Source organism: Tyto alba, unplaced genomic scaffold (assembly GCF_018691265.1).
Source record: "Tyto alba isolate M040663 unplaced genomic scaffold, T.alba_DEE_v4.0 Super-Scaffold_2, whole genome shotgun sequence".
Lineage (NCBI taxonomy): Eukaryota > Metazoa > Chordata > Aves > Strigiformes > Tytonidae > Tyto > Tyto alba.
Window position 1 is genome coordinate 21,738,955 of NW_024881282.1, and position 27,419 is coordinate 21,766,373.

Genomic DNA, 27,419 nt, shown 5'->3' on the forward strand with positions numbered 1-27,419 from the left:
AACCTATTAGTATTACTTCCTGAGAAAATGGTAATCTAATACTTAAGTTACACAGTCCTGTGTGTACTTAAACCTACGGGTCCAGGTAACACCTATATTCTTTCATTTGTAATTCTATGCAGTAGGCTCAAATCAAAGCAGCTTTTCACATGAAGAGCTGTATATTTTCCAGATCCATACAACTAACTTTCTATGCAAATTATCAAATACATCGAGTTATGAAAGATTCTATTTGGCCCTCAAAACCAAATAAGAACACTAAATCTCTTCTACCTAATATTTTTTATCTGATTATTAGACACTGTTCCTTGTTTAACTACTGATTAGCTTGATGTGTCTTTCTAGATTACGAAAAACAGATTTAAGCAATAAAAAGAATATAGTACACAGAAATGTATTCTTTCCTTAAGTTTCCTAATTAGCTTCCTTTGCAAGTTCCCAGTACTACAGGGAAGAGCTAATGACAATTCCAGGCTAACTGGTAATTGAACTTATCAGTCACAAGACACTAGAGGAGCATCGCAGATGGTGCTCTAAAGGAGAGCTGATAGTTGGCTAAAACTGAGCTTGTCCACCTGGATCCATTTTCCTGAACACTAACCTTTTCTGAAAGCATTTGGGCAGATGATGGCTGTGGAGGGTAAAAAAAAAAAAAAATAAATTAATCCAGTCTCTTGTGCAACACACAAGATGTAATCTTCAAAGCATCTACAAGGCATTAGCAGTACAGGACTTGTTCTCACCTCCCCAGCAGTTATCTGTATACCTTACTACTATTTAGTAGGACTGAAGTACACGTAACAATGCTTTGGAGCCCCCAGCAGCAGGTAGCTTGGGTTTTAATCTCAAAAGCTGACAGTGACTTTACCCTCATTCCCTGGAAGTATGATTTTACCCCCATTCCTTGTGAGTAATCAGCATGACATCACTGACAAGGCGCAGACACCCTTTCTTCCAATAGCAGGAACACCAGGATCTAAAAAGCAACACCTTCAAAGTTTCTCAGAGCTTCACAGGCACTGTCTTCTGTAGTTGTGCTTAAGAATTTGAAATACAAGTTTATATAAAAAACTCACATTGCATATGCTAAAGAAATTCCTGTAGTGAAGCCAATACCTCTCCTATGGAAGCCATAATGCTATACAAATCTTTGTCCTGATAAATATAGTAGCCACTGTTGGAACCACGTTGCTTGCTTGAATACAGACCCACTGATAGACTATTTATTTTTAATGGCCTGCTCAGGTTCTTCTACCTTCTACAGACCATTAGCATTTTCTCTGTGGTTATTAGAAAAAATTTTATGCAGCAAATGAGGAAGATATGCTTATTTCTAGCATATGTGTAAATCCAGTGACCAGATCACAGCTCAAGAGATTCAGCAGTTTACATGTGATTCCCAGATCATCCCAGATCTATATATCTATCGGTAATTAAATACAATGAATAATGATGCCTGGTAAAGATCTCCTTAGTAGATTTTTAAAAAAAACAAACCTCTGTTCAAAAGTACGGGAAGGAAATATGACCATAAAATGAAGGTCATTGGAAAAATCCAGTAATATTCTCAAGCTTAAGGTATTTTTCTTAAAGGTTATAGAACCTGCACAGTAACGCCACCCTACAGAACAGCAGAAGTAAGATAACAAAATAACCAAGTTTTCCGGGTCCTCACTCTTCACCACTACAATACAAGAGATCAGTGCATGTAAAGCTTCCCTGCAGATCCTAAGACCCAGTTTGGGAAGTCAAAACACTGATTGCTGACAACAAGTTACACTGAAGTTTTGTTTGTTTTTTAAGAATACTACACAATACCATGGTAGCACAAACATGTTTATCATGCTCACATCCAAGAGCTCATCAAACAGTGAGGCATATATATGCAAGATAACAACTGAGGAAGCAGGGAAGTGAGGGAGGTGAACTTCTGCTTCTACACTTATACATTTAGTCAGATTATCATCAGTAGACACTGAGGGTTCTTATACTGGCATACCAGTTTGTTGTTACTTACACATCTGTGTGTAACACAGGACCACGACTGCCAGACCAGGCACGTGAGTTCTGCAGGACACATTCACTGTGCAGCTCCATTTATATCAATAAAATTACTTTACAGCAAAATACTACCCACAGATTCCGAATTGGGTCCTTCCAATTTTGCCCTTCCACTGCTGTTAAATACAACCCAACGTGATAACCAGCTGATACAGTTCCCAGCTCTCCTTTTTATGGCATTGAAGGTGGGGGGAACACAAACCCAGCACTCCTCGACTGTAATATCCACTACTCTCCAATTCAGGTATTCCAGGGCCTCTCTGGGTAGCTCATTTCCCTTTCCCAGCTTTCCCTCACACTGCTCTCAACTCAACTTCTATGAGATGCCAATGGAAGAAGTTAGTCCAGGTTAAGAGCTGTACAATAATACTTCATGGTGTTTCCAATTGAATTAAACACAAACTGAATCCAAGAATTACACTCAAAGTAAATCTCATGCTCAAAATATTTTCACTTGGAAAAGCTTTATCAGGAAAAGATAAACCAAACGAGCATATGTATGCATGTAGTTAAGTCTATAAGGGATAAACATTTGCAGATTACTATGCTAAGTTTCTAGAATTCCGCTGAATCAAGCTAGGGATTAGTCTTTTCTATTCCCAGTAGCACGCTGATGAGAACAGAAATGATTGATTTTTTCCCCTCCAGTGAATGATTTCAAAAATAATTTAGCTCTCAAAAACAAGCCAAGACAGTTGTTCGATCGCATCTCACCTGCTGCTGCATGCCAAGGAGCAGACGTGGGGGGAGAAGTCACACAGGGACTGCACAAAGGGGAAGTATATTAATCTTTAAAGATTTTAAGCTCATCTTGGATCCTGTAAAATTCATTTTTAGCATTAATGGATTTCAGAGGTGGAATACATTAAATACAATGATACAGAATTTTAGTGTGAGAATCTTCTATTGATAAGATTTTAGACTAAGTTGAACAGAAGTCATAATTTCTGTTACAGGTGCAACATATAAAAGTATGACTATGAAGACCCAACATTAAAAAATTGGCAGTAAGTACCTAAAGACACCTTAGAATTAAAAGAACCAGGGGCAATTATTAACAAAGCACATAAGAGTTACATTTAGTCCTGTGCAAAATTCAGTTCTACTTCAAAATTGTGATAAAGACTAGAATTATTTTGGTTTGAAAACAAAACTGATGTAATACAAAGCATTTTTGATTTGTAAAAAGCTTCACACATTTGTGCTCCTGTTTTGAAAAAACACATGTTATCTGAGCTGAAGCACAACAGTCACCTCCAATATTAGATATGTCTTTATGATGTACCATGTAATCAACCATTTTCTTCACTTAAAAGACCAGCAACTATATATCAATGAGGTTTTTTTGCTTGCCTGACATGCCATGGTTCTCCATTTCTCTGTGTTTTTTTTTTTTAATGTTCAGAAAACCTCTATTGTTTATGTTTACTGAAAAGCTTCTAATACTATCATCTTAGTTTAGAGCTGGATTCTATAACCAAAGCCTACCACACATGAAATTACTGAAATGTCTACTAGGTAAGGGGGCAGTGGAGGAAAATTAGAACATATATTTTCCAGAAGGATTTTTTTTATGTAGAAGCATCTAACTAACTTGAATACACTAAGAATAGATACTATTTTACCTGCTGCTTTTTCTAAAAGCTATCCACTTAGTGGCTTCTTCAGAAATTTGCATTATTCAACATGAATTAACCATGGTTATGTTTTAGAAGCTATTTCAAGTACAAAATTTGCACTTAACACTGAAATGCTCCAAGAATACTGATGCACGGTATGTCTGAAATAAATTCTCAACTTTGCACAGGGGATGTTGTTTAACAACTATCACTTTTCAAACTCAATTCACTTCAAGAAGAGTCATGACCCCTTTCCCTAGAACCTCTGCCAGACATGTACAGCTGAGATTAAGTGTGTCATCTCCAACTGACTTATCTAAAGTTACAGGACCAGAAAAGAGATATTCTCAGGCTTTAATAATTGTAAAATTTAGGTGATGTCATTTCAAAGAAGTAAAGCTACAAAAATGAAAAGCATGAAAAAGACAGGCACCAATCTTTTACGGTTTTTAGTACTGTTATAGTATTAGCTTGTATTTTTGGCTCATGAAAGGGAAACCAGAAGGAATCAGCTAAAATTAGAATGTGTGGAAGATATATTGCTATGCACAGGTGGAACCCCTCTATTGTTTCTTCCCACTCCCCATTCTCCCACCACTACCTTATCTAAACCAGGCACCACATAATACTGACCAAGGCCAGGGTTTAGCACTGAGTTCTGCAAAGTGTCTTCAGCTATCTGCAAGAGTGAATCCTTACGTGTACTGTGATACTACCGATCACCACAGCTGAAGCCAAAATCAATGTGTAAGGCATTCAATTCAGCAAGGGCCATCAGCACCACTACAATTCCAACTTAAAAAATTAGGAGCAGCTGCTGTGCTATCTGTATTCTACACAACTCCTCATTCAGCTACTTAACTGACTGGAAGTGGCAGGTGGGAAAAGATGATGATAGGGTTTCCTTTTTTATCTAGGTATGTTAAAGTATGCCCAAAAGAAAGCTGATTATGTTTGCAGAGGTCAGGCAAAGAGAGGGAGGGGTTTCATTCTGTGTCAACCCAAGGTTTGACCAAGGCTTCTCATTTTAGTGTCCTTAAACTAAGCCATGTTGCAAGATGTACACAAAATGGCTCATATCACTGACTGTGTCATCCTTGACACCTCATGTTTTAAGTATGACTAGCGGTTCTTATTTGAGTAACAGATACATCTTCGAGGCCAGTATACCGTAGAGTCAGAAAGTCCCCCATCCCCACACGCTCTTTGAAGACAAATACAGAGTCCTCAAGAGTTTTAAAACAGGCTCCACACCTCTATCCAACTGAAGTGATTTCTGGCATTGAGACAAGAGACTCCAGTAGTATTTTCACACATTTTGCACGTGACAAATGACCCCCTTTTACCATCATGAGGTCTATCCGTCAATATACCTTTGATTGGTGTTCATAGTGGAGACTGATTCAATAAATCTGCCAACACTTCAACATACTAAGAGGACAGATTGTCAATAGAAACTTGTAACAGTAGTTTTTATACTTCCTCCTTATCTTAATCTATATGATGAAGACTAATACAACCTCAAATCTTCCTAGGCTGTTTAACCCATTCAGTTTATTATCCTGTCTTTTTTTTTTTCATCTGTACTCATTTTCTCATTTGAAGTACAGCTGTTTACAAAGTCTAGATTCTCAAGAAGTTAAAAAGTTAACCCCCTGGAGTTAAGACCCAGATGTTAACTTTTAATTTTTGGGTATCACTGCAAAAATAGACTTCTACATTCAGTTTTCCACGCATCCATTTTCTGCTTCTCAAGTAGCTAACAGAATACCTCAAAAAAGGAGCACGATGTTTACTTACAAGGAAGTTATGAAAAAAACTGCTTGCCCTGCTAACTCCTGACCTGATTCTAGTCTCTACCTCCTCAACAGCAGAGATGGCTATTCATTCCTGTGTCCCCACCACTGCCTCAGAAGACTTCCATCTAAAACTGGGCAACGGATTCAAGATTCTAGCAAGTGGGTGGGTAGATCCATCACCTTTTCCCTTTCATACCCTCCCTCTGATGCGGAAAGGAGTAGATAGCCTCTTCTAACTTAACTTCTCTCCACAGGGATCCTGCTATCATGCCACATGAAGTTTTGGCACTCTACAGTATTTGCAAAGCTGGCATGTGGGAAAGTGAAAAAGCATGCTTTGGCCAATGACATTTTCTGCCAGTTCAGGTCCCACATTACATGACTATGCCCTTCACACCTCTTGGCTGAAGTTTGGGAAAAAGTTGACTATAAAACCCTCAAACTGCATATGCTAAGTACAGAAAGGAATTGAAACAAGACTTCAGATATTTTTAATATAGGAGATTCCCTCTAACTTCTTGGAGTACACTAGTTCCCATCTTTCAGCATTTTCTGTATCCTATATTCTTTAGCTCTTATTTCTTTCTCCAGTTTCATTTTCTCTCTGGTAAGCATTTCTGCTTCTGTAGAGCTGTGCGAAAAGAAGAATAAGAAGGACACGTTTCACTTCATTACAATTAGTTTGATATTTAGTGTATATACCGAGGCAGGGGTTACCAACTGAAGCTGTCAAATCAGCAGCTGGCCCTCTGAAAAGGACTCAAAAGTGGGGCACGTAAGGAGACTGTCAGCATGCCTTCCCCAGAACCCACATACCCAGCCCATCAGCTGCAGGCAGATCAAGCTGTACAGATACAGTCTCACAATGAGTTCTCACTAAACTAGCATTTTTAACATCACATCGGATCTACTGAATGAAAACCAGCTGTCATAGGCCTCCATTTTCTCATGTTTCAAGCGAAGAATCAAAGATTTGTCTAAAAAGCAGAAGGATCTAATAGGACTTCAAGAATGTCAACAGCATAGATAAAATTAGCTAAAATCCCTACTTTCCCATAGCAATGAAAAACATACAAAGTGTTAAAAAAAAAAAAGAAAACAAAACACAGAAGCCTTTTTTGGAGTCTAAAAATCCTACAGTAATATATGTAAACATATTCCTTTGTACAGCTACATATGTATTTCAGTAAATCTATGTCAGTTCTGTAAACAAGATAGGACTGCAATTATACCAATTCCTCAGAGCTGGTTCTACACATACGCGAGGGCCAAGCCATTCCTCCTGTTGAAGATTGGAAGAGAAGAAAAAAAGAGAGCTGAGTTCCAGCTACTTTTTTCTCACCTATTGCTTAAATCCAGCCTTTCATGCCAAAAAAGGCAAATTCATTTTTGCCTCTTACTGAAAGTCCTTGAATCATTCTACCTACACTGCTGTTTGACATTTAAAGGAAATGGCCATGGTTGAAGTGCTCACTGTTAAGGCACACATAGTAATTCATTATTCATCCTGCCCTCTCATGGTCCTATCAGGCAATTAACAGAAATCACAATTTAAAAGCAGGTGCTGAAGCTGTTAGGTACTCCTCAGCACCTTCTATATTACACTCACTACAGAGGTACCAAAACAACTCTTCCACTATATGACTGTATTTAATTCGAAATCAGAAGTAGTAAAAAAGTCAAGTCAACATGGCTTGAAGACTATCTTGTCCAACTTCCTATGTTTATAAATACCAAGCATCACTAGCTCCATTTTCTTCCTCTGATCTAGCAAGAACTACTTCTGTCCCATCTTTAGTTTGCACCCCTTGCTTTAGTCATAAAAAGAGCTTTATCTAAATGTTTTATTATTTCTTAACAGGCATCAAAAAACGCACATTGTTTCCGCAAATTTAAAAGAACTACTTTTAATTCACATCAAAATAAGAGCCTTATTTCCAGGGTCAAAACATTTCAGAGCTTCACAATGTGTAAGAAATTTCTTTAAATTAAAACAAAGTACAAGCATTTTCTTCCTTCTAACCAATCAGCCAAATGTGGCAGAAAGCTCAACAAAAGCAGAGTATTTAGATCGCACAGAAAGGAAACAGTTCCCTTAAAGGGGGACCATACAGAAGTGCAAAAATGGGAGAAGATGGTCTGAACAGATGGGAGTCTTCATCAAGGCACTTCAGTATTTAACTCAGCAGTGAGACAGCTCCTATCGGGGTGCATTATGCTGCACAGAAACCAGCAATCCAGCCTCTGGAGGCAGATCATTTCCCCTTGGATTCACTGGGATCTCCTGAGTTCTGGCAAGTTAGAATGCTAAGCCTTGAGATGCCACAACCACATACAGGAACGTGAGTCTGAGCTGAAAACACTGTCAAGGCTGCTGTTAACTAAAAATCACATAATCACAACTCGAAAATAACGCTTACTAAGCAATTACTTTGCCACAATATCATTCCCCTCTCCCACCAAATTTCCAGTTATCCAGTAACTCCTTTGATACTCAAACATACAAGCTTTGCACCTCCCATTCAATCAAGGAGGATTAATTGTCTGCTCTAAACGCAAGTATCAGATGCTGCCTACTATATACATTTTTTTTATCTGTCCTACAAATACCTCTAATAGTAATCAAATATTCAAGTGATATCAAAATATTGATGCTGAAGCAGGCAGACTGGAAAGAGATCTTCTTGGAAGATTCATGTACAAGTGTAAGATTTTTTGTACTTAATTGCACATACCTGAGGAACACAGAAACCACCTGCAGGCTATTTTTAATCCAATTTTTAGGGCTCAAAAGCTGCACCTAAGCAAGCTCACAGTGCTATTCGCTCAGGCATAGCTTTGGTTACAGCTGTTCCACACAATACTGAAGATAATGTACTATGTTAAAATGAGTATTTCAGCTTCTTTTCTTTCTTTAGACATGTTACTCCTACACCTTAAAGCATAACTGTATATTCCTGATGACATTCACCAGTTGGCAGCAGAATCAAACCCAGGGATTTAATTAGCTTCTTGTTCCAAGACTACACTTAGATCTATACAACTTATGACTGGAGACCTTGGAAATACATTTTGCACAGCCCACCCCTGGTTTTAGCCCAAATTGTTTACGTTGCTACCTTTAAAGGCAAGCAAAAGAATTAGAAAGAGAACAACAACTTTCCCTTTTGTTAGCAATACCTCCTTCTGTCAAGAATCATTCCAGGATTTGCTTACTTACATCTAGTGAATCCTCATTGACCAGGATAAGAGACATACTCTGGGAAATGAGTCTGCAAGAGTACCCTGCAGGAGAAAAAAAAATAAAAAAAAATTTACTTTTTTGGAAGAATATTTAAGGTTTAGCTAAACTCTTAGGATAAACAGATATAGGTCAAATAATTTACTTTTTGAGCAGTTACTCCTATGAAGCAGGCAACTGAAAACATTGGTGTATATGACACAAGAACTTGCCAACTTTACTAGCAACACAGGCTGCATTTTATCTTCACTTCCCAAGTATATCACTTAAGATGTTTTAACCAAAGAAAACACTGTATGAACTAGACACAGTAAATAGAGGATGTAGCCCTAGAACAAGAATAAGTATTTTTAAACCTAAACTTCTTTTTATCTACATGAAGGCAGAACTGCCTTCCACACATTACAGGAACAGACCTGAACGCACAGCTGCAGCTATGCCACAGGACTAGAAGCACACACATGGAAGCCACTGGTGCTACCCACTCCCCTCAGCCCACACTTGCATTATATGATCATTTTTTACTCCTGAGAGTTTACTGTGAGAGGTCCTGAGCTTCATCAAAAACTATAGATCAGTGACACACACTGAGCCCTTGCCAACTCATATAGGCGTTAGGTAATTGTACTAGATTATTCTCAGTGCAACACTGTGGCATGAAACAAGAGCAAGTTGCCGTAGTCTGGAGCAGCACTCGGAAGGCAGTTCCGTACATTTGCCAGGACACCAGAAGTCAAAGCAAAATTTCAAGATGAAAAAAGTCCCTTATTTTTGTAGGGGTGAAAGCCAGTGACTGCAATACTACTCAGTGCCACTGAAGCAGCAGTTCCTCTGCCACATGATTGCCACTGGCATGAGACAGTCATACCCAGGATATAGATACTTAGCATCTCCAGAATAAATACTTTAATTCCAGTTCTTATTAATGGCAAGAGACAAATGCAAACTCCCACTGGACTGACCCCACTGCATTTTCCTAAAAGCTCACACAAGTTCTCCCTGGACTGGCACAGTCCCCTAGCTTCATAAAAAAGCAGCAAATTCATTTATTTGAAGCACATGCCTTTTTCTGTGTAACAACAATAAAAGGAAATAAAACAATTGTTTTGTATTTCTATTGTGTTTTTATATATAAATTAATGACAGTAAGTTTAAAAAATTGTAGTTATAAAAATGTCTCAGTCTTTTACTTTTCTTAAATGGAAACTGGAGGCCACTGCAGTAAAAGAGTAACATTCCAGTAATTAAGCACTGCAAGGCCAACAGGTTCAACAGCAGAGCAGCACAGCCCATATAAAAAGATTAAGTGTGTCTCCATATTTCACAACAGCAAAAGAACAACTGAGGTATGAATTTATTCTCTGTAAGAATTCTTGGTTCCTTAGGAAGGCCATACAGGCTCATCAATTGCAATGCAAATCACTTCCCCAGGCTACAAAATCTTCTACAATTGGACTAGTTTTGTAGGTATAATCCAGCGTTAGTGTATCTGTACAAACAACTTCTGTCAAAGTAAATTCCTCATTTCCCTTTGTGGAAGGCATATTTACATCACACAGTCAGGGCCTTTCAGACAGCAGGTTTGATTACATCCAGAAGTTTTGCTTCTCTTCCATTTCCAACGGTGTGGAGTATGAGTATCAGGTGCAACCTTGCAGATACATATTTTCATCTTACTTGTGTTAATGAGCTGAGGTTTATCATCTGCTTTAAAGAACAATACAAAATTACATTGAACTCGCATACACCTGTTGAGAAAAGGATGAAAAATATTCCAGAGTGCAGCCAACAATATGAAAGCTTTGGAGATAGCCTCTGACTCTGACTGTGAACAAGTTCTTAGGTGGTAGCATGGCATTGAGCAAAGAAGCTTCAACAGGTACAGACAAAACACTGCCTTGGGAAAAATCAGTTTGCCATTTTTAAAAGTTACTCCCAGGCTGAAGAACCACTTCATTTTTTTTTTACTAAGGAGAGAAAGAGAATATTATGCACTCCCCTGTTTGTCAGGATTATTATTTCCCCAGGGAATGGCAACAGCCTTGTGCAGTAGGCTGTTACAAATTCAGTATAACTAATTCAATGGATTTTTCTAGTAGCATTTGATTTGAACAGCAGCTGCAATAGCAAGCTGTAATTTCTAAACCACTGCTCACTGTTTCCTTTTATCTGTTTCAAAACAAGCAAGATGCCATTCAAGTGGAGCTAGGAAAAAAAAACAAACCAAAACAGAACAAAAACAAGTGTGAAGAATAGAGCTGGTGTGCCATGCATCCTGGAAGTCATGGAGTCAAAAGAACTAATCCTGCAATTAAGGTAATTTTGCATCTTGTCATCACATTAAACATAAAGGAAGGAGATCAAGATTGGAATAGGAGGATTGAAGTCAAGACTAGCAACAGTTTATAGGTGATCTATACATTACGTGTAATTTTAGGACTATGAAATCATTCAAATCTAGCACTAGTATAAATCAGAGTAATTGGCAACTATAAGATTACAAGTGACATCTGTAGTCATATTTTAAAGTTTTATAATAGTTTTTACAATAGTTACTACCTGCAGTACTAACATGGCAAGCAAAAATACACTAAGATCAGGGCACATTTTTGTCAATGATTCTGAGTACAGTACAATCAGCTGCTGGTTTAAAGCCAGGTATAGTGTGTCAATCCACACCTGTAAATTGATATCTAGCTCTAATTTAAAGTCTGACTAAAAGATCATGAAGTAGATGAATTGGGTACTTCTGGGACTTATTTCCCCTTCAAATGTCCTGGAAGACAGACTGCTTGAACCAGAGTTCAAGATCACAGCCAACAGGCACGTTTGTACTGCAGACATACAAAACCCAGTGTCTGAGGCAAGGATGATTATCCTGTGTTTGGAGACAGCACATATGCCCTGCTCAAACTTCACACAGGGATACAGGCAAGTGTGCTGGCATTGCTTCAGTTCCCTCAACTTAAAAATCACAGCTTACCGTTACAGAAGCATTGTTACCTCTAAATTGGAAAGACAGAGGTTTGATGGATGAACTGTTAGATGGGTAAGGAACTGGCTGGATGACTGCATCCAAAGAGTTATAGTCAATGGCTCACATTCCAAGTGGAAGCCAGTAATAAGTAGTGTCCCTCAGGGGTCAGTCCTGGGACCAATACCATTTGGTATCTTCATTGACAACAGACAGTGGGATTGAGTGCAGTCTCAGCAATTTTGCAGACAACACAAAGCCAAGTGCTGCAGTTGGTAAGTTAGAGGAAAGGGATGCCGTACAGAAGGACCTTGACAGGCTTAAGCAGTGGGCCCATGTGAAACTCAGGGAGTTCAACAAGACCAAGTGCAAAAACTGCACCTGTGTTGCACCAATCCAAAATATCAGTATAGACTGGGGGATGAATGGACTGAGAGCAGCCTTACCTGGGGATAGGATATTGGTGGATGAAAATTTGGACATGAGACCCCACCTGGAGCAGCGCATCCAGATCTAGGGCCCCCAGCACAATACAGACGTGGACCTGCTAGGGCAGGTCCAGAGGAGGGCCTCAGAAGCCGTGAGAGGACTGGAACATCTCTCCTATGAAAAAAGGCCAAGACAGTTAGGGCTGCTCAGCCTGGAGAACAGGCTGTGGGGAGACCTTTCAATACATAACGGGGCCTTCTAAAAGACTGAGAAAGACCTTTTACCAAGGCCTGTAGTGACAGATCAAGCGGCAACGTTTTTAAACTGAAAAAGTATAGATTTAGAGCAGACATACAGAAATTTTTTTTATGATGGGGGTGGTGAGACTGCAACAGGTTTCCCAGAGAAGTTTTGGATGACACATCATGGGAAAGGTTCAAAGTCAGGCTGTCTGGGGCTTTGGGTAGTCTGATCTAGTGAAACATGTCCCTGCCCATGGCAGGAGGATTGGACTAGATCTTCAGAGGTCCCTTGCAACCCAAACCCTTCTATGATTCTCTGATTGGAAAGCAGTACTTGCAGCTGTGAATACATACTTAAGTAAGAACACAGAGCTCAAGAGTAGGGATTGATTCCATAGTCAGTGAGGGATGAAGTTCAGTGAACACTACATCCCCATTCCCAGAAAATAACCTGTTACTGCAGAAGTTCTTAACATCAGTTCGGATTTTCTCACACTCTCGTGAGCACCAAGATGTTGGTAAATAGATATCTGCCATGGATTTTTTTGCCTCACTGAAAGGCAAAGGATATCTAGAGTCTGCAGATCATTTTAAGAGAAGGATGAAGCTACAAGAACACTTAAGTCTTCTAGAGTCGTTTGTAGACACTGGCTAAGGACAATTTTGGCTAACAAAAAGTGAAGATCATATGTCATGCTCAAAATTGTTTCAGAACCTGGAAGTCCTATTTCTATAGGTAGAGAGTTCAAATTGTTGAGCAGTATTTATCAGGAACATCCTCCTCACCTGCAGGACTATCTGCTGGCACATGGCTGAGTAGAAGGCATTGAACTACCCCACAGCAAGGTCAATCGTTATTCTTCAGACAAGTCAAGAAAGCAAGAAACAGACACACATGTGAGTTCTTTAGGCCAAAGAATCAAGAGGAAGATGGATTAATGAAGTACTCCAACTCCTTGGGGCAGCTGCCAAGACCTCAAATATCCCCTCAATACATATGCATATCCATACAGCAAACAAGAGTCCATAAGCATAACCTACACGCACAATGACAAAGTGAAAACACTTTTTACTTCCTAGATGACATATTTACACCTGAAACAAAGTATACACATGGATTAGGTTTGAAATTCAATGTTGATTACAGTTTTAATGGATTACATGCAGAAACTGGAAGGGTGCCACATGTTTGTACTTTCAAGCCCATTTGAGCATGAAGCTAATTAAGGTCCAGAGTTTTACTACCCAATTATACACTAAACAAAACGATAGTTTATGAGTTTTAAGACATGCTTATTCTTTTCAAGGTGCTATCATTAAAAAAAAACCCAGTTTTAGAGACAAGCTGGAAGTTAATCTATTTCACAGCCTTAAGAGTAAGCAATTGCTATAAAGGCCATTTACTTGTTATCACGCGAGCTGCTGGCAACTAATATCAACTTATTTCAGGCATTCATGCCAAGATCTGTAGATACCTTCTTTTTATTTTGTTAAAAATCAATGCTTCCCTCCTGTAAAGGTGACTACTGCTTTTAAAGTAAGCGTAATCAGAAGACAGTGATTCAGACCAGACAACTAGAATCTAAATCATCTACTTAAGCCATCCAGTTTATTTCTACTGCAGCTATATCAGTTCAGCAAGTTAATTCATCTCTCAGTACCAACTTCAACATACTAAGATACATGAAACTTGATTCAGTTCTGACAAGTAAACAAAAATTCTAGGCAGGCAGATTACATTCTTAAATTGCATTAAACCACCTAAGCAGAAAAAAAATTTAAGAACAACCAAAAAATAGCAAATGCCAAAAGATCTGCTGAAGGTAATGTAAGTTCAGTTAGAGAGTCACAGTTCTGCTAGGTGCCACCTGAAGTACACCCAAGACCCATCTATAGGTAGTTCTACATATAAACAGCTTCATTAGACACATTTTTCGTATAGTTAGAGAATCTTGAAGTTAACAGGAGCTCAAGGCTAAGGAAATTGTTTCTTCAACAGAAAGTAATCTATGCTGTTAAGGATCCCCTTAACCTATCGCTGTACATCATAACAGACTGATCTGCAAATGTGAATGTAGTTGTGGATGGCACCTTACATGGGCATGCTAGAGACAAGGGGAATAAGCAGAGTGTTCTAGATTGAAGAAAGAAGGTGAAAGTGTCACTCAGTTCTGTGAGATGTCACATCAGAATGCCACTATGCCTCTGGGCAGATTTACCAGCTACAGAAAAAAAAGCATCAAAAAATACAATAGCATCATGGCACTACAATGCCACGAATGCCATACTTGAGAGGTGTATGTCACAGGGCATGGCAGGGTGCTTGTATCAGGATCTGTTCCTTTACTAAATCTTTACTACTCAGCTAAGACCAGGATAGTCCCTCTCCTAGGAGGCTATTAGTGTTGTGTAAAGGGCTATGGCACAATTGCAGCATAGGTACAGCTCACAAATCAGCATTTCAAGCACAGCAGCATTCTGTAACAGCAGAGGTACCACTACCCAGGTTGCCCACCTTGCAAGTATCTACAGTGAGAAAAAGGCTCAAAGATTTATGTATTGACTACTAGCACACTTAGCCATGTGGCATTTCCAACGCAAGACTAGCACGGTATCAGAAATGCTACCGAGCACACCATCTACCTGCTACAGGATTGAAATTACAACGTGCACCTCCAGTTCAGCCTAGTATTACCATAAAACCTTTGTATTTGACTATTACGAAGAGTTGGGTCTATAGGCTGATTTTATCAGATACAGTTATGACCTAAAAGGAAACCTAATGTTTAAAGGCTGCTTCTAACAATGAACCTAAACTTAGTGCTAAAAACTCTTTACTTCTATGCTGCAGAAGCAGGCAGTCAGATGAACACTTAAGCAGGTTACCCTTCTATTACATCAGTACCCAAGCACACCTGTCTGATACTTAAATTCGTACTTTTTGTTCCCATCATTGCAAGTTGGGGTGGCGTTTTTTTGCATTAAGTGCATAGTTTGTAAGTTCAGATGCATTAATAAGTTTAAGACAAGGATATCCATGTTTTGCCTTGATAAAACAACCCATACTAAACTCTGTCCATACACTCAATAGCAGCGACCCACTTCCACTAACAGTCACAATATACTTGACTAACAGATGTGCCGCAGAGTAACAGCAGGAGCAGTTATTCAAGTATCCACCTACTTTCACAGACAAGATCTGCAAGAAGCTCTAAGCTATGTGTTTCGTATTACAGTATTCCCCATCATATCCCAAACAGCATTAAAGTCTAGGAGAGGCAGTCAGTAAGGAAAAAAGCTGTAAAACAGTATGATATAATACACAGTATAACTGAGATCAGTCTGATTGAGCTCTCCAGTTTCCATCAGAACAGATACATATATTGATTCTGTATAAAAATTGCACTTAACCAATAGCAGAAGTGTTCCTTTTTTCTGAAATAAACCTGAATATAGCTGGACATTCAGAGCAAAGACTTCACCTCAAACCCCCATCTCCTCCAAAGTGAAAGAGATGCCTGCCTGCCGGCCACCAAGGAACCATTCCCTCCTAAACAAGCCTGATTTTGTTTAAAACCGCACACAGCAGATCTAGTACGTAACCTGCTACATATCAGACAAATTCAAAGCAACCAGAAAGATGGATACCTATATTGAGAGCTGTTTCCTGTTTGTCCCCTGTCAGAATCCATATCTTAATTTCTGCCTTCATTAGTGTGGCTATTGTTTCTGGAACACCTGCTTGCAGGCGGTCTTCAATGGCTGTAGCTCCAAGAAGCAGCAAATCCTGGAAAAAAAGAATTTGAGGGATTGTTTTCTTAAGATAAACCTCTGTTTGAAACACACTCAAAAAGGAATTAAACGCAGTACGTTGTGCCTCATGGCTAATACAGCATTTTGACAAGCAGTATACACTATAGTACATTCCTGGTGTGGCTATTCTACTTCCTCTGCATGCAATTTGCATTTGAAGTAGTACAGATTGGAACAGAGTGTTTCTGATCAGAAAGATGGCAATCTTTCAAGAGCAATTAATTTAAGTTACACAACTCCAAAGCTCACCTATGGATGAACGTATATACTAGAGCATTCACTAATCAACATAGCAACACCATGAGTGGTCACAGTTTATATATTTCTTAAACTCACAGAAGAAAAGTCACCTGGCATCACATCATTTAAACTAATTTCCCTCCCATAAAATGTACATACAGACTGGATACAATCACTCAAAGCAAAAATTACCGCAGCTATTTATGGATATAATCACTACATTTATGTAATACGATTGGTATGAACATTAATCAATCCAAGTATCTCTAGTTAACATACAGATGTCTGCCAGAAAAACATGTCTTGTACACCAATTTAATACTACAGAGTTAGGCAATTCTAAAGCAATCGCTTGAAGAGGTTTGGCCATGTTACAGAAAAGTCAGGCAGACAGGGAGATGTAAGAAATAAACCTTGTCAAAATGCAAAAATCTACTCAGCAGATTTTAACTTTAAAAGCATTTTAATGATTCCTTAAACAAGATGTTCCATTTAAAGGAAATGACACAAATTGAGTTCAGTTATACTGTATTTTCAGGAACTACACAGAAAAAGTAACAGCTCCTATTCTTTGTAGGGACTGTAATTATTCCAAGTGAAAACAGATGAAGTGTACAGAAGTACTTAGGTGAGTTGTTCAGCCTGGAGAACACAAGACTCCGAAGAGACCTCATTGTGGCCTTTCTAAATATCAAGGAGGCATATAAGTGGAGAGGGACTGTTTAGCAAGGTCTGCAGTGGCAAGACAAAGGGCAATGGTCTTCGACTGAGAGTGGATTTCAATTAAACATAAAGAAGGGATATTTCACTAGAGTGGTGAGACACCAGAACAGGTTTCCCAGAGATGTTCTGGATGCCCCACTTCTAGAAATGTTAAAGGCCAGGTTGGACGGAGCTTTGATCAACCTGATCTAGTGAAAAGTGTCCCTGCCCACGGGTGGGAGGTTGGACTAGGTCATCTTTAAATGTCCCAACCCAAACCATTCTGTGATCCTATGAAGACAACGCTAGAGCAGCTCCTGCTTATATGCATCTATGCAAGCATAAAGAACAGAAGGGGAAGTTGTTATTCATCCAGGTGTGCAAGCTGGCATTAGTTGCAGGTCTTGACAAAGCTTAAGTTTCTTAATGAGATATTCAGCTGTTAAAAGGTAGTAGAATCAACTCACACAAGTCATGTGCTTTAGTACCCTGTAGTCTCCTGATGAAACATTAGCCCTATCCATGCTAACATTTGAGGGTTACAAATGCAACCCGTGTGTGCCATCACAGATTGTCTTTTATTCCGCAAGTCACTTAAGCAGTTAAATATGCAAGTAATGGGCATGGTGGAGCTACCTGAGCAGAGGAGTTACTGTTGTGCCTGCGGAAGCCCTCTCAGCCAGAGTACAAATAGGGAAGGAAGTCAGTTCAAGTTTATCTCCACACGTACACTTGTACTATGATTCAATGATCTCACTCTGACAAACTAGCTTTCCCACCCTTATTTGAGGCCTTAGGTTAAAAAAAAAAAAAAAAAAATCAGCCTGGTAAAATACATTAGATTTTATGTTACAGACTCAAGCCAGTTTATTGTCTAGAATAAGTGCCTGCAGACCAGAAAATTTAACCTGGGAAATAGCAGCTGTAAGAAAAAATAGTAAGTTTCAAGTGCAATTCCTTGCTACTCAGTATGACCAGATAGCAAACATTAACAGGAACAGAATACACCGGGTATTTCCTACCAGTTGTGGTGGTGCTAACCCCCTGGGCCACGTTGTTCTATTGCCCTGATTAGAACTGCAGTGAGCAGAGACTGCCTGGCACCTTCTTGTCCTTTATACAACCGCAGTGAGTTGGGATGATTAGGCACTCCCTACCCACGCCCCAAACTCCTGCTGGCTGGGAACTGTATGAAAACATGACTGAAGTCAGTCATCTTGGGATCCTATAACTAGCAATGGTAAGTGACACTGAGCTCTCCACGATCGCAGCAGGCAATCAGATCCCTCTGAGTTGTGATGCCTCTCTGTGGATTTTGTGAGGAGTTCGAAGAGATTTACAAGACTGTCAGAATTGTCCACTGATAGATGCTGACAAAGAGAAAGGGTTCAAAGATCTTCTGCTGACAAATGCTGATGAAGAACAACAGTGATTAATTCACTACAACTAGATTTTGCGAGGTTTCAACTATCATTTGGTACCAGTAATTTATTATCACAGGTTAACCTCTGTATCTGAGTGCACGTGTGTTCATATGCACATTTCATTTAGGAATCTTTGTAGTGTTGATTATAACAAATTTTATTAAATCACCCTTATAATTAGCCAATGATTAAGTCTTAAAAATCATTCAATCTAATTTTGTCGTTTACTCTAATACTGTTAATAAATCTTAAATCGCTGCTACCTCAAAACTGCATAGGATCCATAACCAGTCATTGCCTGACAAATAAGCCTAATAGCTCAACAAGATAATTTTCCTTACCCTTTAATTCCATTAGACAAGCCATTGACCAAGTCTGGGACTAAGACTAGATCTAGCTGCACCTAGACCCCTCTCTAAGAAGTTTAGAAAGCAAGTGGGTCAAGTCAGCCTGGTGACTCAACATGAGGGCCTCCTTTACGTTTTTGTCTTTGATCTGTGTACAAATCTTTTTCAATCAATTCTAACTTGATTTTCCCTTTGCATGTTTCTTTTATGTAGCAACAAAATTTGATGGCAACATTCACTCCACATTAAAGTTGCATTTCTACAAATTCACATTAAAATCACTTCTGGTAAATCACTGTCAAAGGTATTAAGTGATCTAAAACACTTATCTGCAACTATGTACCCTGGCACTATGGCACTAAGTTGAAAACTCCAATTCTACAAGGCACTCATGGTTCCACTTTCTTCAAGATATTAAATTGTGAAAAGAGGCACAAGGTAGACAGAAAAAATTAAAATGTGTTCTCAAACCTCAGACAAAGAGAATCAAGCCATGTTCGTTTCTTACTTCAGTGAAAACAGAAGAGCACGAGAGCACAGTGCAGGAAGGAGAAAGCTCAAAGGAACTACACAAGCCTACAGAATCAATGATTACATAACCACATGCTACTGACCAACCAACACAAACGATTATTTATGGCATTAGTTTGAAAAGCAGGACCCAATCTTCAGCTATTAACAAGTTGCTGGAGTTCTGTTACCCTATGAAAGCTAGCTCCCATCCTAATCTCAACCTCCTTCCCTCTTCTGCCCCAACTAACTCCACAGTAGTGGTCCAGAACTTAGGTGGCAGTGTTGATGTTAATTTTAAAAAAATTTAAGATCAGAGAGGGTTTTAAAGGAGCCACTAAATAAAATGAGAGGGAAATAACTGCAGCAAGGTAAGAGAGCATGAACAGGTATAGGTGAGAAGTGTGACCACCAGCATTTCAGAAAACAGCAAGACCAAGTATCAAAAAAACACTGGCCCCCAGTGCTGACATTTTAATATTTCATTCAGTGTGGGGTTAAGTTTCAAAATAGTTCTCTGACACCTACTTTCCCCTTTCAGAATTACAAATTCTGCAATTTGCATGGAGAATAGTTTCTCATGTTTTTTCAGTTGATGCAACTACAGGCCTTGGTGAGGACTTTGTTTTGTCTAGTGTCTATAACAGCCTTCAAAAAACCTGATCCAAGACTGCTGTATGAAAAGGAACAAATTTTTTCTTCGTATACTAGCACATGAAAACTTGGTGCAACACAATGGTTTTCTACGTTATCTTCATCAAGTCACATCAATCTTACACCAGATTGCAAGATAAAAAGAATGTGAAAAAAGAGTTTAAGTAGCAATGACCTTTTACACATAAGTTTGTCTCAGATTTATGAATTAAAACTGGAGAGGTCTCTGGACTGAACAAGTTGCAAACTAAAAATACCTTTTTGGCTTCTCATTAATTCAATTAACAGTTTGTTTTACCATATAAAGCCTAAATTCCATGGGGAAAAGACACATAAGGAATGTGTATCTGATCATCAAAAAAGCACATCTTACCTTTTCAATGATCTCATAGCATTCCTCCAGCTTCTGAGTCCTGTCTTTCAGAACTGTACTGGTTTCATTGTAGACATTCAGCCACTCTCTGTAAGAATTTTCTGACAGATCCGCATAAGCAATGCACAAAGTCCTCAGACCTACAAAGCAGAAGGCAGCCATTACATATAGTAAAATTACACTGAGTATCAGCAAATCATTAATGCCCTAAAGAATTCTAAATTCTAACCCTCTCACTGGAACAACAGGAGCTTTTAATGCACACTTAAACTCTGGATTCCAGAAAAACTCCCTGTATATTTTTAAAGCATTTGAGTTTTCACAAAGTGTAAAACAGAAGTCTGGCTCATTTTGGTTACTACCATTGGTACAAACCAGGAGAGCCTAACGGGCACTAACTTCTCCCTGATTTTCAGTATTGCAATCTAGCCATACTGGAACAACAGAATAGTCATCTTTATATCTTCTCAGTTTAAGTATGAAAGCAAGCTTGGCTTCCTTATATTTAAAAAGATTACATTCAGGAACTGGCTACATTTTGTGATTGAAGATCTTGGTCAAACATACTGCACAGCCCACATCTCCTTTCAGAAGGGCTGTTGATTCCTTCAGTGTATGCATATAACTCACATTAATAATGGGAGTTACATATGCACAAAGGGGTAGAGAAAACCTATGAAGTATGGAAACCATTTTAGTAGACCACTGACAAAAATTAATATACAGCAACAATTTCTTTTTTTTCCCCCCTCCGGCATGAGTCAAGCAGAAAGAAGCGTGTGCCATAAAACAGAAAATTTTCACTACTGGGAATGTGGATGTCTTAAAAAAAAAATTTTTTTTTTTTTTTTTTTAAGAAGTTGAATAATATTTTCTTATTTAGGGAAAAAACACTGCTTCATGGTTTCACTATAATGCAACCATCTTCCACTACTGCAGAAGAGGGAAGAAAACCAAGTACTTCCCTATGAACAGAAGTGTTACATCAGTCGTAAGGGCCTTAAAGACCATTTTGGATCATCTTTGATGTCCTGGTCTTCCAGCCTTCTCAGCATGTTCGAGTTATCACTCTGCTTCCTAAAGCCAGGTACACTGTCATCCAACTTTTACACTAGTAAAAATACCTCTAGCTCCAGTATAATTGAGGTATTCTGGGCAGTACGACTCACACCTTTTCCCATCATCATGGGCAGAGAGCCCCATCTTTCCTTTCCAAATTTACTTCCTTACTGAATTGGCACAGAAACAGTGCACAAACTTCCTTTGGCTTAAAGTTATATCGGAGTTGTTAATTTGCTGATTACACATTACTTGATCTTCATAACCATCTTGTTCAGCACTGCAGCTTAGACAATGCAGAACATGCTGCAAGTTACTTACTAAATTGAATTCTCACAACATGCTCTTCCTCTTACCTTCTGTTGCGAAGTATTCAAGGTGGCACAGCGTTTGCTCCATATACTGGGAATCTTTTGAAAGCCTCTCAAAAATTACATTATCCTATTAAAACCAAATTAATTACAACAGAGTAAGTCTATAAATAAAGTTTCCATTTGTGTATTTACAAGCTTAAGTGAAGTAAGCTGAGTGGACTTGTAAATAACCTTGGGCTCTGGTATTAGCAAGTAACACATTTGGGTTTTAAAGACTCTGGTTTAAGTAATCTGGGTTGTGCCCAGTGGCAGACATACTGCATCCACTTTAAATAACGGGGACAGAAGTACCCTCTGCCTTCCTCCCCTCTTCCCCATAAAAGGGACACCATTACTACGTCATAAAGGGCACTCCTTTCTGAATTACTAAGCAGATATATTGATTTTCAGAGAATATATGTCTTTAGTTTTATTCAGTATACATTGTAGTCACATGCAGAAAAGCTTCCTGTAATTCACCCTATAAAAGATTCCTACTGATGTTAAAAAGAACAATAGAAGGCAGAAATACCGATCAGGTTCTACCACGAGACTCTCTCAGAAACAACCTTCCTCATCACTACATGAGAGAACAATTGAAAAGGTCCATTTAACAGCTGCAATCAAAACACTGCACCATCACCTACGTATCTAAAGCCTCTGGATTTTATTCTGCAACTACCAGCTTAAGTTGCTACACACATAAAATACAGAAACACTGCTTTTACTCAAACGTGTACTCTTAAGCTAAGTAGACAGTTAACCTACATCTATCGCTGATAAGAGATAAGCATACAAAACAAGTAATTTATGATGGAAGCGACAGGACAGGAGATGATTATCAGAACATGGAAGAGTTCATGGAGAACAGGCAGTTAACTCACACTGTAGGTGAGTGTGGGATGCAGCAGAACATACAAGACAAAACACCAGATCGTAGGAATTATTGCAACCTTTTTCCTCTTAGACATCTGAGCCTGCTCAAGTGGAAGGTAACATAACATTTTTTTACTGCTAACTCCCATGTTCTCCACTACTTCCAGTGCCACACTCCTAGAAACAGTGTAAATTCAGGCAGGGTATGAGCAACCAGCAGTTGCAGATCTGTGTCATCCTACTAGACATACAACTTGGAAATACCACACAGTGACAGTGGGCTTAATTCACTCCCACCATACTAGCATGAAGCTGACATATCTTTATCAAATCAGGGAGTGAAAACAAACCAACAGAGCAGTGCATCCGGACTTATACATCAGGACAAATTCAAGTCAACCAGATGCTCAGAAGTCAGAAACAGTTTTTCCTGTTGCAAAAAGCCACCTCCATAGTTTCCCACTGAAATTAGAACCACTGTGGCTGTGGACAATGCTAGTTTTGCAGCCTTTGTGCTTTGGTGAGTTATTGCTCTTATTGGCAAAAACAGCAGCACAACATGGTGCAAGTCATGATGACAAATAACAGCAGACAGACACAACTGAGCCAGGCAAGAGCCAACCACTTGAGAACAAATTTTGATATTAGATTCAGACAAGAGCATTTAGTCTAGCTCCTGAACTGTTGCACAGCTGGGTGAAATCCTAAGTAAAGGGTACTGCTCCCATTAGTTTTGGGATTTCAACTGGGTAGTAGAAAGCCTAGCAACCTTCCTGCCTGTAAAAGGAGTCAGAGGAGGAATGACAAATCTCTTAATACCTGTTGACTTTCTGCTTAGGACCAAAGTGTTATATGTATGAGCCATGAAATGCCAGCAGCAGCCCCAGCTGTTGAAACAATAACTGGTAGTGTTAAGTTCTCCATTAGGTAGCATAATTACTTACAGCCCCTTTGCAGTAGAGACGTAGCTGTCCTGCTGGAGTTCGAACAATCACTGACATTCTCTTCCTGTTGCTATTGAAAGAAAAATATTTGCTTTCATTAGTTTTAGTGATGAAGATTAAGTCCTGCTCTAGCCAGTGAATTTTCTCAGATGTGATCAGTGCATTTGAGATCAAGTGAGATGTAGCAGTAGTAACTTAAGACCCCACAATCCTTAACAGCAAGGAGAAACACCAAATTGCTCATTTCCAGCTTCAGCCCTATGGCTCCCATCATCAAGCACTCAACTGAAACAGACTTGTACCCAAATATGAGCAAGGACATGGAGAAGAGCAAGATGGCACAAAAATCCTCTTGAAAGAAGGGGTGTCACATTTACTTTCAGCTTTTCCTTATTCATCAAGGAAAACTGTTTTGGGGACTCAGGATAGAAACTGAATCATTAAGGCTCAAAGCATATTTATTATAGGTGTAAGAGACATTGAAGTACCCATGCACTGACAAAGGTAGTTATTTAACTTCCTAGCTCAAAATAATCCAGAAATCTCAGAGGAATCACAGTATGGACCAGCTCTTGGCCTCCCTATAGGTTCTTCACATTGGTCCAATCAGAACTACACAGCTGGGGTTATGTGCAACAGTCAGACCCTCTGAACAGGGTTGCACATCAAGACAGTCAAGTTTGGGTTATGTTTTTAAAATAAAAGTAAATACTAGCATACTGTAAACACATGTTCAACAAAGGAAAGTAGGCAAGAATTTTGGAATTTTTAGATTATCCATTTTGGCATTTCACTTCTTAATCTCTCATTTAAAAGAGCCCTGGGAAAAAATGCAGCTTGTAAGAGGCAGAGGCAAGCAAATCACGACTCATCAAAAGAACTCTAAGAACATGTGGTTTCATATAATTCTTCTCCTTAGCAAAAGGAGAACTCAGAAGCATCCTCCTTCCTCGTTCCCTTTTTGCCAATATGTACAAACAGATCAGAGTGGAGAGCAATCTTCCTCCTCCGAAGTTGCTCAGGGAAATCTAGCCCCTTTTCAGGGCTCAAGAGCGATGTGTAAGAAAGGGAGCTCAGCCTGTATGATGAGAAAAAGCAATCCTTCCCAAGACTTTCTAAAGCAAGTCTGGAAGGACAGCAATTAGCTCTGCCCACAACTTCTGCAGCAGGCTAATGACACAGGAAAACTTCCATGTGCTTTTTGAAATCTAATTATAAGACTCTTCCACTGATCAAGTGGGAAGTTGCTACACATAGGGAAGAGCTAAGACAGATTTGTCTCTGATGCACACACGCTACAGTTACTGCTGTCTATAGACACCGGGGTACTGCTCAACTTGTCAGAATTCCTAACTGACTCTTCTAGCACCTTGTTAGATATTACCACAAGTAGTCTAGGTAGCTACATTCTGAATGAAAAGAGGAAGTAGTTAAGAGTAATTTTCAAAGCAAGCCAGGACAAAAAAAAAGCTGCCTGCCCAAATCTTCCCTGACTTGAGTTTTACATACTCCTTTAGAGCAGAACCAGCCAGCTCAAAGATGGCAGAGAAGACAACTTCAAGGGTTTAAGCTACAGTAAGATTGGAAAAAACAGCTGAAAAGCCTGCTGACTAGCACCATCCAAACTGACAAAAGTTTATGAACTGACAAAGAAAAATCACCTTTAATCATCTCCAGTGATTTAAAGATCCCAATTCATCACACAAAGCTTCTTGCTACCCAAGCAGTGCCAATCCTGACTAGCCTGACAAGTTGAGTGATTCCAAAGTTTAGTTTTTCATAGCTGGAGAGGTTCTTCAAAAGGGGCACCAAAAAGCCCTCCAGTTGTAAATTCTACCTACTCAAACCCAAGTAATTTACAGAAGCACTTAAGGGCAACCTCAATCTCAAAGCATGTTCTTGAAGTAGACAAGTGACACATCATTAAATCAATGAGGCACAGAATGACACTTCCAGGGCAGCACCTTCTCAATAAGCCAGAGCTGGAGTGGCAGGAGAGAGTTTCACACTTATACTCCAGAAGCCACCAATTTATAAGAACCTCTGTATTAGTCCCGTACTGGAAACGAGGAGATGGAGAAAGAGCACAACATGAATGAAGTTCAGCTTTTCTACTGCATCAACTGAATCTTCTTATTCTCGATAACATATTTGCAAAAACAGTTGTCTTGTTACCTTGCATTTGGTACATTAGAGCAAAACTTACCTTGAAAACTCCAACACGTTAAGAATTTCAAAGGTTTTTTCTTTTCCCAGCTACAAAAGAAAGCATTTACTGTAAGTATAATTTGCAGTATATTCTTACACATGTAAACACATAAACTGGTTAAACGCCTTTGTTTACACAGTTCAGTGTAAATAAAATGTGGTCATAGCACCCTCTCCTGGTAATAGTCATGTAGAGCCCTATTCAACAAAGGCATTCTAATCTTACTTGAACATCTAGCATCGTGACATCTTCCATTTACTATTTTTACACCATTTCAAGGAACTAATAACTTACTCCAGAAGGATAAGCATGCTCTGGGAGTTAAACCACACAGTTACTTCTTAACAGCTATCAACTAAGACATATTACAGACTGTGAGCATTATTTCAAGTTAATACATACATGTCATCCAGATTTGGTTATCTTTGATAATCTTCATCTGAACTGCCTTAATATTTCTTTTACTTGAGTTTACAGGCATTTTACGTTATATTTTTTTGTGGCAGAAAATGGTTAACTAAGAAGTAATTCCTGTATCACCAAGAACTATTTGCTGGGCTTGAGAATGAGCAACCTGAAAGAAAAGGATTTAGAAATGCCTTGTCTTTGCCATTCTTGTTGTGTGACAGATGGAAGGAGCAGTAGGAGTTACTGGAGTCTCAGAACTCCAGTGGTGTTTGTAACATATGGTTAAAAAAAGGGCTGTAGCAAAAGCTAATTGCAGTACAGAGTTATGTCCTGCAAGGCACAAATCAATTGAGCAACGTGCCTGAGACCAAAAGTCATTTCCACCCCACGTTACACATACTGCCACTGATGCAAGCAACGATGAGAGAGAGGAACCTCTGGGAGCGACAGCTTTTATTGTTGGCTATAGACTGACCACCCTCCCAGCTTGGTATGTACGGGGTGTGTAAAACTAGGTCAGGTGGGCCTGGGTCTTCCTGCAGGGGAGAGAAGAGCCCAGGTAGCTCTAGATGATACTGCTCATCTTAAGCTGTTCCCCTTAAACTAAGCTGCAATTTTCTGAGAAGTTGTAAGAAGTTTGTGATAAATCCTAGAAAGACACACATTTTAAGTGCTTAGCTTGGCAGTGTACCAAGAAACTTAAAAGTGAATGCATCTGAGAGGAAGAGCAAGAACACACCCATTATTCTTAATAAGCACTATATTAGTTGCACCTCTGTAAAAAGTAAAGCCACTTTAGCTTAGACTGCAACTTAGTAGGTATGGGGCACCATGAGTTTGACACTGCCCATGTCAATTCTAATCCATTAACTACACACCCCTGCGTACAGAGCTTGTTAAGCAGATGCACCTTCTACAGAAGGCCTTACTTAGACAAAATTCCATTTTACTACAAGAAATAAAATATTTAGAAGTACAGTAGCCATTCAACAGTCAGAAAATCTCCCAGAGACATGAATTTCCATGGACTGTGAGTATTCTCATCTGTGTTTCCCAAACAAGGGAAGTATTCTTCAGGCACAACTGCTATCATTTCCCCTATAGGCTTGCAACTTCCTATTGCCTATGCCACGCGGAAGGGC

General features: G+C 39.2%; 1 protein-coding gene across 7 annotated transcripts in view; it reads right to left on the reverse strand.

The window, feature by feature from the left end:
* ATP8A2 (ATPase phospholipid transporting 8A2) overlaps positions 1–27,419 on the reverse strand; it is a 344,378-nt gene that overhangs the window by 232,923 nt on the left and 84,036 nt on the right. For all 7 annotated transcript variants that reach the window (XR_006165293.1, XM_042792247.1, XM_042792248.1 and 4 more), the window contains 6 exons: positions 25,867–25,916; positions 23,661–23,730; positions 21,844–21,928; positions 20,429–20,568; positions 16,014–16,152; positions 8,700–8,764 (listed from right to left, as the gene is read on the reverse strand). Coding sequence is in view for 6 of the 7 variants with exons in the window: in XM_042792247.1 (XP_042648181.1) it covers positions 8,700–8,764; positions 16,014–16,152; positions 20,429–20,568; positions 21,844–21,928; positions 23,661–23,730; positions 25,867–25,916 (549 nt within the window). In the remaining variant the exon portion in view is untranslated. The remainder of the gene's footprint in view (positions 1–8,699; positions 8,765–16,013; positions 16,153–20,428; positions 20,569–21,843; positions 21,929–23,660; positions 23,731–25,866; positions 25,917–27,419) is intronic.